Source organism: Acanthochromis polyacanthus, chromosome 9 (assembly GCF_021347895.1).
Source record: "Acanthochromis polyacanthus isolate Apoly-LR-REF ecotype Palm Island chromosome 9, KAUST_Apoly_ChrSc, whole genome shotgun sequence".
Classification (NCBI taxonomy): Eukaryota; Metazoa; Chordata; class Actinopteri; family Pomacentridae; genus Acanthochromis; species Acanthochromis polyacanthus.
Window position 1 is genome coordinate 32,610,214 of NC_067121.1, and position 17,708 is coordinate 32,627,921.

A 17,708-nucleotide genomic window follows, 5' to 3' on the forward strand; every position below is an offset into this window, starting at 1 on the left:
ATTTTTCTCCTCCTCTTGAATCCTTTTCCCGGCACATTACATGGACCAGTGGGCAACAGATGGCTTTTAAATGTGAGAGGAAATTTTTATTTTCTGCACTAGCCTCACTGTTGAATGCATCTATCAGATCTACTGAAGCTATCAGGTTGATGCAACACGAGCTAGTTGCTACATAAGCTCATAGCACATTACCACACTCTGACATCCGCAAAGTGCATCATACATGTTGACAAGTGATTTATGGAAAACACAAAAATAACTAAAAACGCTGACAAGATTGCATTTGACTACAACCATTAGAACTCCAAACACACCAGCGGAGTTCAGCTTTCAACTGAATCTAATATTTTTTTCTTCGGTGATAGAATTTGCTCAATTATTTTCAAGGTCAAGATTGGAATTAAAAACAGCAGTCAAAAGCTCCACGGTGTTCATTTAAAGACACATTGTCTGTCGGTTCAGAAGATGTCCTAAACCTGAAGCTCAGGCCTGCTCTTGGTTTGACACCTGTCAGTCACACTGCCACCAGACGCTGTGCTGCATTATGAATTGCCTCTCACTGGCCTCTCACAATCTATTCTCAGACAGCGTCTCCTCCCCACCTCTCCCCACAAATCATCCAAGATACATTCCCCTCTCCTGTATCATGTCATGACAGGCTGTGTGTGGAGCATTCAAAGCATGGAGCTCGAGTGACACACGTGCACAGATAAACTCGGGGCTTTGGCCGACCCACGTATTAGGCCTCTGGACAATAAATTTAGATGATCCACGACATCGCACCTCATCCGAGCTTTCCTTAAAGCCTCGGGCGCATTAAGTTGCAGGGCGGCAGCGGCCACTCTGCCAAGGTCAGTGTCAGAGGGGAGGGCAGTGATGATGTGGAGGAGGACGGAGGGGAGGGAGGGAGGAGGAGGGGGAGGAGGAGGAGGAGGGGGGACGGAGCTGAGAAGAGGTGGTACAAAATGGCAATGCGATGGGTGGTTTAAAAACACAGCTTCACGGGAGAAAAATAATGTGCCACAGAAACATTTGCGTATCCACTGTAGCACACTGTCTGACACAGCCGTAAACCCCCCCGTGTTTGTTGACCTTTCATTCCTCTGCCTACACCAGCTCTCTGCGGTACGCGTTTTGCTCTTCATCCCTTTTCTCCTCTTTGACTCTGGGAGATGTCATCGTGTTTTCTGTATCCGACAATATGGCAGTCGTGTGGCCGCTTGCATACAAAGATCTACTGTACGCGCTCCACTAGTGAATTATTTAAATGCAGGGCAGCGATACCTGGTGACACTTTTACCTTGAGTTGCGCACCCTTCGGGGCCGGCATAACATCGACACAAACAAAACACCAAGGCTTCCATAATCTCTCTGTGAGGGAGGATAAACAAATCAAATGTACTGATGCCAGGCCTGATAGTGAAACGCTGACAGTCTGGGAGGAGGGAACATAAAGATTTGCAGAAATGTACAAAGATATGAAAACAAACTCAGGAGAATATTTCCACAAAACTGTATAACCACCAAAAACAAGAAAACAAGCCTTCCAGGGCCACCACCACTTGTGTATACGCGGCTATAACAGTAAATACCGTGGACTGGACTGGAGGTTTATACGCGGATCGAAACCTATAAAAAGCACTAAAGGATGAAACTGTGTCTTTTATCCTGACACAACTAATCTGTGAGACAAAGAGACAGAAGAAGTTTAAAGCAGTGTGATAACTTGTGATGCCCTCAGCTGAAAAAACTATTTAGCCACGCTTCTAATGCAGCTCTGGGGACTGTTCTGGCTGATCAGTCAATCAATCCACCACTTTCTACGAGGTGTTCCTGAAAAACGCACCGATGCACAGCTCCCACTGCTTCTGCAACACTCTCCGGAAGCCATGTTGTGGCCACTTGGAGGTGTAGATTTGTAACTTCAGCATGGAACTCAAACGTGCACGAAGAATAAACATTAAACTGTGAGTTAAGCTGATCCAACCTTCATGTCTGGTATCATTACTGGTGATGAGAGTTGTGTCTGTGGCTCTGACCAAGACACCAAACAGTAGCTGTTAGTAGAAGTGGCCACAGTTTCTAAGACTGAAGAGGACGCAACAGGTCTGAAGTACGACCAAAAGCAAGAGGGGCATTTTGTTCAACGATGATTTTGCCTCCCTTGGTCAGACGATGGATGGATGGATGGATGGATGGATGGATGGATGGATGGATGGATGGATGGATGGATGGATGGATGGATAGATGGATAGATGGATAGATGGATAGATGGATAGATAGATAGATAGATAGATAGATACTTTACTAATCAGAAGGAAAATTCAAATTCATTTGGAGGTGTCTGAGTGAGAATATTTCCCATAAATGACTTGAACTGTGATGCCAACATGCACGTTTTTTTGGCAGCGATAACCCAATCATCCATCTCTGCAAACCATAGTCCCCAGGCTTCGCTTACGGCAATTTTTTCTTCCAAAAAACTAAAAAAAAATGAAGTTGAGGGTCACTATTTTGACACAGCAAAGAAGATCCAACATGCTTTGTGAATAGTGTTTGACATGCTTACAAAATGCTACTTCCAGTGAGGGTTCCAAATGTGGGTGGAGCACTAGGAGCTGTTTACTGCTGACGACTCCATGGAGATAGGGGCCAAATTTCAATCAGTCACTGATATTTTTCCTTTAAAAGTGCAGTAACTGAACTTCTTGGTCACAACTTGTGAAGTAAAATATCTGAACAGCTGTCACATAGATGCCATGGAAATCCTGTTGACTCTGGTGTTTCCTCTAGTACCACTAGCAGGCCACAATTTCATTCATATTATAGAATATCTGTACATGGAATAAAATATCTTTAGATGGATAAACACAAACTGCTCCCAGCAAGTCAAAAGCAAACTGATTCTGTTGATCCCCTGACTTTTTATGCTTTCTGCAGAAATCAGCCAGTCAAATTTAATGCTTTTTAATGCTTTTTAATGCTATACTGTAAAAAATGTTAAAGTCACAACTGTGAACTCACACACAGGTTTGTTTTTTTGTAATAGATGACCTTTATATGAAAACTGTCCCTACATTTTACTATTTCTGAATCCAGAAACCACCCCTGACCACCCAGCGGCTGCAGTCATTCTCTGAATTCCTTGTTTTTTAGCCATTTTTGCTGGAATTTGCATTTCCCCATTTCCCAGCTCTCCTCCACCTGGTCCAGCCTGCTGGTCACTTTCCAAACACGCATTTTTTGGCAACTGTACCCGACTGGCCGGAACAATTATCGCAATGCTTCGGCATGTTTCCGCAGATGCACATATCTGACGAATCGCAGTCTACATTTATATATTATTATTGTCAAATATTTTTCTTGAAAACTGCAGAAAAAATTGAATGACACTGAGAATCAAATTGAATGATTTTTAATTCTATTTAAGGTCTTCATTTTCGTAAAATCAACTTAATGACTATTAATGCTTTTTAATGCCCTGCAGAAACCCTGCTTTTAATGCCACCACAAAGCGGACATTTGTGGTTTTTCGGTGAAATGACTCAACAACTATTGAATGAATTCCCTTGAAAAGTGCTGCACATTCACACCTTCCTCAAGATGATTTGTAGTATTGTCTGCGATAATCTCAGTTTACACCCACCACCGTCGTCATGTCTCAAGTCTTATTTTTCCACTGCTTCGAGACAAAACTCTCTGAGTCAAGGCAAAATGTGGAGCAACAGGATAACTTCTAAAATCCCCCGTGGAGCCACAGTGCTCAAGGTCTTCTGTGAGGTTTACTGAGATTGAATTAGCTGCTGAATCCAAGACTGTCCTTTAATTCAATTTTAGGTTTAAACCTTGATGTGTAATTGCAAATTGGCCTCTTGGAAAGCACCGGAGACTACATAATCACAATAAACAAATCCGGAAACATAAAGTTGTGTAACGGCGCAACTGACTGACCAGCAGTTCCTGTGCTGCTTTATTTTATAACTCAGGGTTTTTCCTGCAAATATTAGTTTTTGGGCATCTCGAAAAGAGGTTTAAGCCAGATCAAAAGGAAAATCAGCAGCACTGCGAAAGAATAAAAATAGCAAATGGAGTTTTTTAACCAGTTTTATCAATTGGGGTTACATTTACTCAAGTGTAACAGATATTTTTGGTTTATGAAATGGTCGGAAATAACAAAGATAAGATAATTCTTTATTGCTTCCCATGCTAGATGGAAGCAGCAACAACGTACGTATAAGATAAATAATAATAAAATTAACAAATATATGTACAAGGATAAAATAATGAAAAATCCAGCACCAACGCACTGCAAAACAACAACAATACAAAAGGATTGTGGAGTGAATACAGAAGTGCAGATGCAGCAGAGCAAAAATGGCTGCGCAAATTTTATTAAGGCTGAGATGATGATATGATATACGTCTGGTTTATGTTAACATCAGCCAGTGATGCTGATGTTGTACAGTCTTACAACAGCATAGTAGGTAAAAAAAAAAAAAAAGGAGGAAAAGCATAGATTTCTGTCAAATAAGAAAATACTGACTGCTCTTTTTTTACCAGTCACATTCAGTGTTTTACACAGCACCCCCATTCTGAGCCACAAATAAACTATTATTGTTTAAATCCGAGCAAATCCAAGAGTGAGATGTTCCAGATGAGATTTGCGAAAGGACATATGGGACTTTTTTTACCAGACGGAACACACTTCAGGAAGGTGTTGACACCAGGTCTGTGGACACCTTAAATCCAACCATTTATCCATCTCAGATCGGGGTGAAGAGGTGAGATTGTGCCGCTCTTTAAGGGCAGCCGCGAGACAGAATTAACGCGATAATATGAAAATAACAGCCCACAACAAATCAAATAAATGCGATTATAGCTGTAAAACAGCATTCCTGTTCCACCTTTCTTCTGATTTACACATAGCATAGATCCTCTGCGGTGACCTTCTAACCCCATTTGAACTACATCTTCTTGGGCACCTCCTCAGAGCGCAAAGCCACCAAGTTGACCTAGAAATCCAACTAAATACCAACTTCTCGGTCCCACTGCGATGATTAAATGAGGGTGATATTCACAATGGAGCCCAAGTGTCTTAATTCAACTCAATTAGGGCCCTTATATGGGGAGGATGCTGTCAGAGTAAATGTCGCTGTACAGTTTTCACGGGTAATTACCTTGCTCCAGTGTGACGAGGGGCCTATTCGGGGGGACGGGTTAGAAGACACCATGAAGGGGAAGCTTAAGTTTCCATGAAGGGGAAGACTAAGTTAAGATTCTGTAACTTTCCATACAAAGTCAAGAGCTGCAGAGGGCACACTGTGAACCCCACCACGGATAATTAAGAACGTTTGCTTTCACACCAAATGCCAACGGTTTGACCACGAGGATTTGCTTTTAATTATCAACTAATTGCTGACATTTTGAACCTGTGCTCGACTTTTTCTTTTTTTCTTTTTCTATCATCGCATCATATGCTGGGTGTCTGCGCTGACACAGACACAAAAAAACAAACGAGAGACACTTGAACTTCTGTGCTCCCCGTTGCCAGATGCAAACTGTTCTCTTAGGAAGTCATTAGAGCGCTTTTGTACCTGCTTACCGCTTGAATTCAGAATTTAGAAATAATTAAGCTAGGGCGGGGCGTTCCTTCCCCAAGACATACAACGGCAACTACATTCCACAGCTTTGCATGTGTGAGCAACAGCTGAGGGGTTAGTTTAGCAATACGGTGAACAAGATTATGCTTGTTTGGCTCAGAAGGGAGCAAAGGTTCAGTAACGCAGGGTTTGCTATCCGCACACAAAGACTGCAGCTCCTCTCAGCCTGCGGTGGAATATATGGACATCACTAGGAAAGATGCCTGGCACTCCTCATGTTTTAACATTTCACTGCTCCTCATTATTCCGGTCTGAAACTGCAATCCCTGACGTATATATTTTCAGGGCTGGCGGATGGAAAAAAGCAAAGAAAGGGAAAAAAAAAAAAAAGGTGATTATATTTGACAGAATGGGGGAAAAAAAGTAATTGGACAACAGAAAGTCTACTTAAATCGATTTTCACGCGGGAAAAAAAAGCAAGTTAAATGCCAAATATCCAAACAGTAGACAGCAGAGTGTCACGCAGAGTTTACTGTTGTTTCTCCTCAGCCAAGTGTTGCCTCGTTGTCATGTTAAGAGGCTGAAACAACACGAGATGAAGTCACCTGGAAACCTCATCTTTAACATGGGACTAATTCAGCTGATTGCGTGTGGCTAAATTCAGACAATGAGTCAGCGGCTCATTTCCTTTCCTTCCTTTCAGAAGAGAAATACTGCCGAACATCGTCAGACTCCCCTCTGTGAAAAATAATGAACAAATTCACTCAGTGGATGCTGTAACTCAAATACCTTCATTTTTACTTTGACCTGCACTGAGGAAATCACATTTGAGCTGTAGTTGAAGTCATGTACAGTTTTATAAGAATCTCATGCATCTTTCTTCATTGCTGAGGACTGTTCTTTATTCTATCAACTTTAAATTGTAATTTATCCCTTTAAATTGTATCTCAAGTGTCAAAATCAAGTTTACTGCTCCTTCAGATCGGTGCATCTGACGTCACAATTTCTGCTTTTCTTGTAAATTTTCTGCTGCAGTCCAGCCACTGTTTCTTCAACTAAGATTTCACAGTAAGTCTAACAACTAAAACAGGTTTTGCATGTTACATTTGGTGACGCAAATGCTTAAGTTGAAATAATGGAAAGCTTCAAATTGACTTAACTTAAAATGAAGTTGCAAAAATGCCAACTGCTCATTTGAAAACAATGAAAGGACTTAAGCACGCTGTAAAAAAGTAAATTGTAAATTGTGGTATCTGATCTGTTACATGTATTACTTATTAAGTTAGTAGTATAGAATCTGTTTTGTTTGTTCTAGTATTTGATATGAGTTGCTTGTTATATGTAGTGTCTGCTCTGGTGTCTCTGACCACAGATGGAACCTGCATTATACACACGTGGACAAAATTGTTGGTACCCCTCAGTTAAAGAAGGAAAAACCCACAATTCTCACTGAAATCACTTGAAACTCACAAAAGTAACAATAAATAAAAATTTATTGAAAATTAAATAATCAAAATCAGCCATCACTTTTGAATTGTTGATTAACATAATTATTTAAAAAAACAAACTAATGAAATAGGGCTGGACAAAAATGATGGTACCCATAACTTAATATTTTGTTGCACAACCTTTTGAGGCAATCACTGCAATTAAACGATTTCTGTATTTGTCAATGAGCGTTCTGCAGCTGTCAACAGGTATTTTGGCCCACTCCTCATGAGCAAACAGCTCCAGTTGTCTCAGGTTTGATGGGTGTCTTCTCCAAATGGCATGTTTCAGCTCCTTCCACATATGTTCAATGGGATTCAGATCTGGGCTCATAGAAGGCCACTTTAGAATAGTCCAACACTTTTCTCTCAGCCATTCTTGGGTGTTTTTGGCTGTGTGTTTTGGATCGTTGTCCTGTTGGAAGACCCATGACCTGCGACTGAGACCAAGCTTTCTGACACTAGGCAGCACATTTCTCTCCAGAATGCCTTGATAGTCTTCAGATTTCATCGTACCTTGCACACTTTCAAGACACCCTGTGCCAGATGCAGCAAAGCAGCCCCAAAACATTACTGAGCCTCCTCCATGTTTCACTGTAGGGACAGTGTTCTTTTCTTCGTATGCTTGGTTTTTGCGTCTATGAACATAGAGTTGATGTGCCTTACCAAAAAGCTCCAGTTTGGTCTCATCTGTCCAAAGGACATTCTCCCAGAAGCTTTGTGGCTTGTCAACATGCATTTTTGCAAATTCCAGTCTGGCTTTTTTATGAGTTTTTTCAGCAGTGGTGTCCTCCTTGGTCGTCTCCCATGAAGTCCACTTTGGCTCAAACAACGACGAATGGTGCGATCTGACACTGATGTACCTTGGCCTTGGAGTTCACCTTTAATTTCTTTGGAGGTTGCTCTGGGCTCTTTGGATACAATTCCAACGATCCGTCTCTTCAATTTGTCATCAATTTTCCTCTTGCGGCCACGTCCAGGGAGGTTGGCTACTGTCCCGTGGGTCTTGAACTTCTGAATAATATGAGCCACTGTTGTCACAGGAACTTCAAGCTGTTTAGAGATGGTCTTATAGCCTTTACCTTTAAGATGTTTGTCTATCATTTTTTTTCGGATGTCCTGGGACAATTCTCTCCTTCGCTTTCTGTTGTCCATGTTCAGTGTGGTACACACCTTTTCACCAAACAGCAGGGTGACTACTTGTCTCCCTTTAAATAGGCAGACTGACTGATTATGAGTTTGGAAACACCTGTGATGTCAATTAAATGACACACCTGAGTTAATCATGTCACTCTGGTCAAATAGTTTTCAATCTTTTATAGAGGTACCATCATTTTTGTCCAGGCCTGTTTCATTAGTTTGTTTTTTTAAATAATTATGTTAATCAACAATTCAAAAGTAATGGCTGTTTTTGATTATTTAATTTTCAATACATTTTTATTTATTGTTACTTTTGTGAGTTTCAAGTGATTTCAGTGAGAATTGTGGGTTTTTCCTTCTTTAACTGAGGGGTACCAACAATTTTGTCCACGTGTGTATTCAACCCATGCCATGGGAAAGTGTTCTCCTGTTTACAGAGCCCTGTTGGAGGTGTTTTTATGAGGGTTCTTCTGTCTAAAACACTGATTTAGGGATTCTTCAGCTGTTGTAGACAAGGGGGTTTGTTTGGGGATGCTCTCTGCTTTCCCCATATGGTAGGCAATAAAGAACCATTTGTTTTAACCCCTCCTATATGTTGAAAACCTATAAAACCTGATTGCTGGTCATTGTCCAGCAAGGAGGATTCAATTGGCCGACTCCTTCCAGGCAGGTTCTGTCTGTACTGATGCTGCTCTTTCTTTTATTAAAATACTTTTAAAGAAAGTCAGTGTCACGGACATTTTCTCCTTCACCTGCACATCATGGACACCAGAGAGAGAAACAACGACAAATTATAATAGAATCATTTACTGTCATTTTACAGATTTTCAAGGTTTTAAAAAAAAATACAGTGAAATAATTAAGAAACAAATATTAATTCATGTGTAAACTATGAAAAACCATGGCAAAGGCTGTGAATAATTTTTTAAAATCTGTACTTCTATACAAGGAAATTCCTTCTTTTTACAATGTTTGACCACAAAATTACAATTTTTTTTCTGTTACCCAGCAAACTAAGAAAAAAAAAGTTATTTTGGTATTTATTCTGCTGTTATACCAAAGAAAAAAAGTATGTTAAGAATCGACTGTTTTGTAATTGTTTTAAATGTTTTCCCTCAATATGTTAAATTACAGGTAATATCTTGTAAAAACTACAGAAAATATGTATTTATTTACATGCTGAACATAAAAAACATACAAAAAACAATTGTACATAATGTCCACGTGACTGTAGCTATAATTCATGCTTGTACAATGTTTAACCTTAATACTGACACATAAATATAATTATAATTTAACTGCAAATATAAAGTAAATTTAATTTTAATTTCAAATTTTAAATTTATAAATTCAATTTAATTCTGTTGTCTCGATTGTCTGTTAACATGCTGCTGTTATACATTAATTTCCTATTAAGCACCAATAAAGTATATATTCTATTCTCTCCTATTCAAATTACACAATTTTGTACTGTATTTAAATAAGAAAAAAATAATGTTATTTTATATTTACTCTGGATTGATCAGATAATTACATTTTTTACAGATTATTAATTTACAGTAAAATCACAGAAAAAATATTAATGATTACATGTTGACTAAAAAACAAACTAACAAAAAAAGAACAGGTCAAAGCTGTACATAATGTCCACATGGATAATCACTATGTATACACATTTTATTGACCATACAATAACAGTTTCAGAATTTACAGTGACTAAAATAGCATTATTTTGCTGATATTTGCTGTTATTTTCACAGTTTTTACCGATTTTTAAACCTACATCTATCTTTAAATGACTTTGTTTGACAATTTTGGTTTTCTTTACAGATTGCTTTTTTACAGTGTGAATCTAACATAAACTAGTGCCACTATTATGATGATGATGATTATTATGACCGAACAACTTCATTCAAGTGAGGTGTTACCAACTGAAGCAATAAACTGAAGTTGGTCCTACATCCCTTTATGCAGTTTATTATTAATTGTCATTAGTGTGGCAAAATGTTCTGAGCTCATATATTAAAAAGCCGGTTGTGTAACTGAATCGTGTATTTGCTTTAAAGCAGTAGTTAAATGAAGTGAATGGAAGTGGAGCTGCTGCTGTTCAGGACCCTGGACAGCGGAGCCTCACCGCTCTGGAGGAGCGGAGCTTCTCTTTTTTTTCCCTCTCTGATCTGATCGTCGGATCGGTGTGACGCTGGATCTGCTCCCGGCTCTCCTCCTCACCCCCCCGACTCGCTGCTCTCCTCCCCCTCCTCCCCCTTTACGGAACGTCAGCCGCAGCAGAGCGGGATTTAAACAGGGACGGAGAGGGAAGAGAGTGGAGCGTCTCTGGAAACAGTCACAGTGCGCTTCATAGACCGCCACACGGTGGAGCAAAGCCTAACCAAACTTTTTTAAAATCATTTTTTGAAAAAAACAAACAAAACATTTTTACCAACATCCCCCTTCTCCCCCTTCTCTTAAACTGATCCACAAAGTTTTCCAACAAACAAACTCTTTACTTCCTCACATTTCTGTTGCTGGCTCCACTTTTTTTTTTTTTTTTTTTTGACGTTTAAAGCAACAAGTGTGCCAGAGACATCTTGTCCTTTTGTTTCTTTTTTTCTTCCCCATATAGAAAAAAAGAAATGCCAACGACATATTAAGCCGCCCGGGGTGGCACCACAGTGACACTGGACTGAAATGATCGTGTCCAACGTGAACCTGAGCGGCTGCGCGGAGGTCAACAGCGCTGTGTGCGCCGGAGCCGGGGAAGGGCACCTGGGGGGCGGATCATACCGGACCACCCTCACCCCGACGGGGAACCTGGTGGTGGCCGTGTGCCTGGGCTTCATCGGCACTTTCGGACTTCTGAACAACCTGCTGGTGCTGGTGCTCTTCTGCCGCTACAAGATGCTGCGGTCTCCCATCAACCTGCTCCTGGTTAACATTTCCATCAGCGACCTGCTGGTGTGCGTACTGGGGACTCCGTTCAGCTTCGCGGCCAGCACGCAGGGAAGGTGGCTCATCGGGGAAGGAGGATGCGTGTGGTACGGATTCGCCAACTCCCTGTTTGGTGAGTAGAAATGCGGGATCTGCAGGATCGTGGAGCTTTTCTGTTGCACCCACGGGCGACTCCATCCATGTATGTATTTTATCTCGCATGTTGAAGCGCGTTTTGTGTGCGTCTGTGTGTTTCATCACTGCGCTGAGGCGTTTCGTGATGGTGAGGATTTGGAAGAATTAGAAAAGAGTGATTGTTCATTGTGCGTCTTTGTAGGGATATGAAAGTTTGATAGAAAAGCCTGAAAATGCAGGTGGGGTGAATAATGAGTCAATGATCAGTGCTTATGCACCATATTCGAAAACATAAAGCCTATTGTCAGCCATTTGCATGTCTCTGCTGGACCAGGCAAACATGCTTATTGTCTTTCTTTAAATTGATCCTGGGTGTGATCATCCTGCAGGCATCAGGAGGTGTTTGTAAAAGTGCAGATCATTTGACAATAAGCTACTGCTGCAGTTAGGGTGCAGTTCATCATTAAGTTAAAGGATGCGCTGCTGTGGTCCTGATGCTGCAGGTTTTGTCCAGGTGATGACTCCTACAGAAGCAGTGCTGTGCAGAGGCTGTGCCGGTCATTATCTCCGGATTGTTGCTGCATGACAGACTGTTGAATCACTTCCAGCCACTCCAGAGGGCTGCATGTGCATACATTCTGGTGGCACAAGGTCTCTGGGGGTGTGTAGGGGAACATATGGTGTGTGTGTGTAGATGCTTAGTCGTTTGTTCAAATGTCATTATGAACTTTGAAAGCATGTCAGAGGACTATCAGCTGCTGCCCGGTGAAGCAGACCTGCTATTAAATGGCTGCTAAATGCTTGTTACCATATAGTTGAGTGGCTGCGCCTGAGGCAAAAGGAAGCCTCATGGCTGTTCATTTAGCTGCGGGTGCAGGTCTGTGGGGCTGTCGGGACACATTCGGGTCCATGTTGCAGAATAAAATCACTCGGGGGGGGGATGTGTGATGAGAAAAGGGACGCTGCTCTACCTTCTCTCATTCAGGAGTGCTGATATCAATGCAAATGGGACACAATGCAACCAAGAATCAGGCTCTGAGTCTCACCTAGAGCTGAGCCAGACTGGGAGGAGGGACCATTAAAAAGCATTAAACACACAATAATCTCCATTTCCTCTAAGAGTTGAATTAAATAAAACTTCAGTGAATGCGATTGAGTCCTTTGGGTGGAATTTGTTTGGCGTCGAATCTAAGAAAAGCCTCATTCATGCATCAAAGCTGAAGATGTCCTTCTATCATCAGTCCTTGGCCTGACGCCTGATTTTAAAGTTCTTCAGTGAACAGTCTTTCTTGCTCTCAGTCCCACTAATTGCTTTAAAAGCTTTCCATGTCATCCAAACAACCTTTGAAGACCAGGCAGCCATAGATGTCTGAAAACACAAATTCCGCCTCTACTTCTGACATTAGCACGATGTTGTAACGGTCTCATTGCCACCTATTACACCAATTATTTCTCGCAGTCCAATCAAAGTGTGCATTTCAAAGGAAGGCTGGCAGTTCAGGACAAGAAATCAAGCTCTTAAACTGATAGTTGCAGAAGAAAGAACACGCAGGAGCAAAGATGTTGATATCAAAGTCATTTCAGTCCTGAAAATGCTGTAATTTTGGATTGAAGTTGGATTCATAAACCATTGAAGTTCTTCTAAGTTTGACCAAATGTGGTTAAGATCAGATGCAAGAAGCTCCAATCTATATGTGTCTCATATAGATCATGGTGTTGCTATTTTGCTGCTTTTGTTTCCTGCTGTTAAAGCTCATATCAGTTCATCAAAACCAATTGATTTCATTGCAGTGTTCTTTTGAAGCTCTGATGTTCATTGGGCACTAATGAAAACATGGATTTTCACCGGATTAAGAAAAGGAAGATGAAATATTTAGACCTCCACGTCTCTCTACAGCTGCAGATTGACTGAACATTACATGCTGGACGTCCATAGTCGTCGGCCGCAGCTTTGCTCTGATGAAGTTTGTGTAACGGCCTCATAAATCTTTCACAAAGTGCTCCCTCTCACTCACTTCAGTGCATCTAATCTCCTGGTGTTTAAAGCCTCACTTTAAGCGGAGCAGCCACCGGTAACCACCCACGAACTGAGCAGCACTCCAGCCAATACCTGTTGTAAGCAAAGACTTCAGGCATTTGCCCTTATCTACAGTGGGATTATGGTTTATTTGGCCACCTGTGTCAGAGCCCGGTTGCTTAAAAAGCAGCTGTTGGAACAAACCTGAACTAAAAAAAAAGCCTCTGAGAGAAAACAGACGGGTTTGTACTCATATAACCCCTCTTTGTAGCCATTTCCTGTTTCTTTGTGGCCATTTTGCATCTTCAACACTTCTTTCTTGTCTATTTTGTGTTTCTGTTGGGCAACTTTGTCCCTCCTTTAGGGTCATTTTGTAGCTAAGGGCAGCAGTTGTTCCTTTTTATTCGTTTATCTATCTTTTGTGGTACTTCTCAATCTCTTTTAGCATCATTTTGCAGGTGGAACCTTCAGGTCTCATCCATGCAGCAGAGGAAGCAACTAAAGATTCACACATATTGCACTCAGTGAGTCAAATGAATTCAGCAGGCTTGATCAGCAGCTTTCTATACTTGCCTGCTTTTTGTCACTGGGCCAGCCTGTTTCTTTCCTTGATCCGTTGCTCGAATTTTCACACAGTACACTCAACTTAACGAAATTGAAATTCCCTTTCCTTAAGAGCCTCTTAAATCTGTCAAACTTTTAAATTCAAACCAGACTCTCGAGCGCTACTTTCACTTCCTCTGGAATAAGTTGGCAATTTCCAAAACAGGATTACTTCATTTGAGGCATATCGCAGAGAAAAGAAGAAGAAGAAGAAGGAAAAAAAGAAGGCGGCGAGCCTCTGTCATTTCTCAGTATCTGGTTGTACTCTGATTGTACCCACTGTCCCGCTAACTCGAATGTTATACCAAGATTAACCGCCATCTGAAGATGTGTAACACTGACATCCAGAAGGAGCCAATTTATTAAAATCTGTCTGACAGAACTTTGGCTTCTATGAACTAAAACGTCGCAGAAAACACAGTAAGAGAGAGAAAGAGAGAGAGATGGCTCGCAGACATCATTAGAGCCTGTATTGGTTATGGATGAGTAATTCCTCAATGGGCTCATAAAAACAGAGAGAGAGAGAGGAAGAGTGAGGGAGGGTCAGAGAAGAGGAAAAGTGAAATTGATTGTTTAGATGAATAATGCCGGGTGCAGCTTTGACAAAGCAACTGTGTCTGCCTTCACCAGATCTCTATAAAGCTTCTCCCGAATGATCGATGTTCCTTCAAATTAGAGGGCATCACTGTCAATGACAAAAGACGTCGTTAGCTTGGTGCTAGCGCGTCGTATTCCTGCTCCCATGCCAACATTGATTTTTTTCTTTTTTTTTTTTTGAGGGGGCTTTTTCACTCACTGTCTTAGATTGTTGAATGACTGAACAAGTGAAGATCCACCACTTTGACTTTACGCCAGCAGCATCAACTGAAGACAATTTGTGGAGACGTGGGTTGTGTATGCGTGCACAGTCGAACCCTGTACTTTCCCCTTCCGCTGTCAGCCTCCTGGCACCCATTTAGCCGCTTCGCCTCCTCCAGCCCACCTCTTTGCATTTCCCTTCCTCCTCCCTTGCTGAACTTTTTCATTGTCTTCCATTATACAGTGTAGGAACAGCACAGGCTCTTTTTATTGTCTGACACCCGGCCTGCGTGTCTCTGCATACTGCTGCCTTCCTCCTGCCTCAAGTGGACTTTGCAAACAGTCACTGGATTAACCTTGCACCGCCGGGCTGCATACTGAAGTCACACTGTCCTCCTGCGCACACACACACTCATACAAGGCACAGCAAGATATGGGCAAAGACACGGCAGAACATGTATAGAGGAGAGGAAATGCATATACATGTGCATCACGCCGGCACAGGCGCCACCTGGTCTGACTGATGTTAATTTGTTATGACGGTACGAAGAAGTCTCAGCAGGGAGAAAGAAAGCAGAACAATGCCGCTCCACCGTAAAGGTCAGAGTGAGTGAGCCGGCTAATGAGCCAGGCTAATAAATATTGAATTAAAGATCTCGTAAAGTAGAGACAAAAAATATGTTTTAGGGATGATTTGAGTCGTGCATCCTTCTTCATGTGAGCCAAATTCCCAGGAAAGTTTTATTTCTTTGTAGACTCACAGTAGTAAAAAAAAAAAACACTAGGGTGGGACTTTTAGGGCAAACACAGCTTTATTGAATCCTGTATTTTTCATTCAAACTGTCTTTTCCTGGATATACAGTATCAGACGAGCGATACCGAACCAGATGCTTTCTAAAAGACAAATAAGAGAGAAGCAGCGAGGGAGCAACACGGAGGAAGCAGAGCAAAGATTCTGTTGGGTTTTTTTTTTTCCCCAAACATTATCAGATCATAAGATGTTTCATTTTGGATTATTAGATTCAGCTGCTGCCTTTGATCCTGCCAGAGCAGTAGAGGATGGATGGAGGATGATGTTTGATTTCAGACGCGACGAAGTTACATCCAAACTCGTGTGGGTGTTTATCACAGTGACGTTACACAGCGTCAAATAAAGACGTCCCTGTCAGTCTTTTAAAGCCCTATGTAACCAGAGACGGTGGTGTGCTCATTAAGAGGGTGGGGATCTGCTGATGTGATAAAGTTTTCATTTTTTTAAAAACTCAAGATTTTCAAACATTTACAGCAGTTTTAAAGAGCCTGGGGACAGATTGTTTCTGCAACATGATGACTGCCAGTGTTCAATTTTGATGCCTCTGCATGTGAGTCATGAAGTAGAGTCGCTAATTAGGAAATTTGAAGTGTGATTTATTTTGGCAGTCACTCAAAGCTGGTTAATAGACACTGGAGACGTTTAGAGGCATCTGTTACAAGCTCCCAGCCTGACCTGTGATGGACGAGCTGACAGGATTACTGGATGTGGCACATTGTTGGCTTCCGCTTCGTCTGTTTGTTCATTTATAAATCGGGATACCTCGCAGTGCATCATCGTACTTGTTTCACTGAACGTGTGCCAACACAATATTCTTGATTTGGGATGTCACAAGACCTGACAGTTGGGTGCCAAGTTGATGCCAAAGTTCTGAGAATGTGAGGTTGCTTATTTTCTACGGTACTGAAAGTGCTTCAGCTGTCACCAGGCCAATTTCAACTGCAGGAGATTGCAAGTCGTTTTAGTGTAGCTCAAAGCTTTATGCATGTTCGAACTGCAAGAACCGTCCACACAGAAAACCAGTCAGGGCTGTTTTCAAGAGAATAAGTGCCTATTCTGGAGTAGGGACCCCTGAATGGCCCCTAAAGACTGCAATGTGGATCTTAACACTGTTTAAATTTAGAGAGCAAAATATGTAGATTTTTTTAAACTTCAAGAGGGTCTCCTCCCTGACAGTGGCATCAGCGACATAAAATTCAGCATACAAACAAACAAAATAAATCCTCCATCGTTATATTTGCTATGTGCTCATAGAACTGGAGTTACATTCAGTCCTGAAACTAGCAGACCAGACCATAAACCCATTAGGAAAAAGTTTACTGAGGTAATAAATGAAGTAAGAAATACAGCCTTTTTCTCATGGACGTCTTCATTTTTCAACCAGAGGAGTCGCCCCCTGCTGGCTGTTAGAAAAAATGCAGTTTTAAAGCACAACCACTTTGGTTTCTCAATCCATCTTTTTTGTGCAGCTTGTGGTCGTATCATTGCTCTGCACGCAATGTTCACAAAGAACGTCGTTAGCTTGTTTAGGCTACCATTAAATAACACTATAGTCTTTTTTTATTTGAAAGCAACACCACTGTTTATTTCAAATAAAAAAGCTGATGTCAAAATACATTTATTTTATTAGTTTATTTTAGCTGTGTTACATTGGAAGGAGAAATTGTAGCATTTCAGTGGTATTGGTACCAACTACAAATTGTTTAGGTGTCGTGACAGTCCTACCGTGGATCAATATCAGCGTCAGTGTTGAACTTTTAAATTTGAGTATGAGCCAGATGTGACAAAACTGCATTAATTACAATTTCTTTAAGCTAATTTTGAAAATCAGTTTTTCTGCTATTAGCTACATTCATATTGTCTCAACAAGCTGCAGTTTTCTCTGTAAGCCCACAATAAAAACTATAGAAAGTTAAAGGAGATTTACAGAGCAACCTGTGCAGCAAACAGTGTGACATAATTCCACAGATGTATCCTAAATTACAACGACGACTGTATAGAATAGTTGTACCATTTGATTCAAACATACAATCAACTTGAGTCTGATAATGACTGACAGTGAGTACACATCTAAGCTGAAATAAAAATTCTGGCACTGACGAGTTATTTAAATATCACATACTTAATTCCTTGTCAAATTTGATAGGCAATAAGAAAAACAGTTAAACACATTTTGGGCAACAAAGTCA

The 17,708-nt window shown here is 41.1% G+C and overlaps 1 protein-coding gene across 1 annotated transcript in view; it reads left to right on the top strand.

The window, feature by feature from the left end:
• The first annotated feature begins 9,988 nt into the window (after window positions 1-9,988).
• Window positions 9,989-17,708, top strand: part of LOC110965367 (vertebrate ancient opsin-like) — a 78,546-nt gene continuing 70,826 nt past the window's right edge. Inside the window, exon 1 of the mRNA XM_051952914.1 lies at window positions 9,989-11,288. Within this exon, the coding sequence (XP_051808874.1) occupies window positions 10,916-11,288 (373 nt within the window). The 5' untranslated portion in view covers window positions 9,989-10,915. The remainder of the gene's footprint in view (window positions 11,289-17,708) is intronic.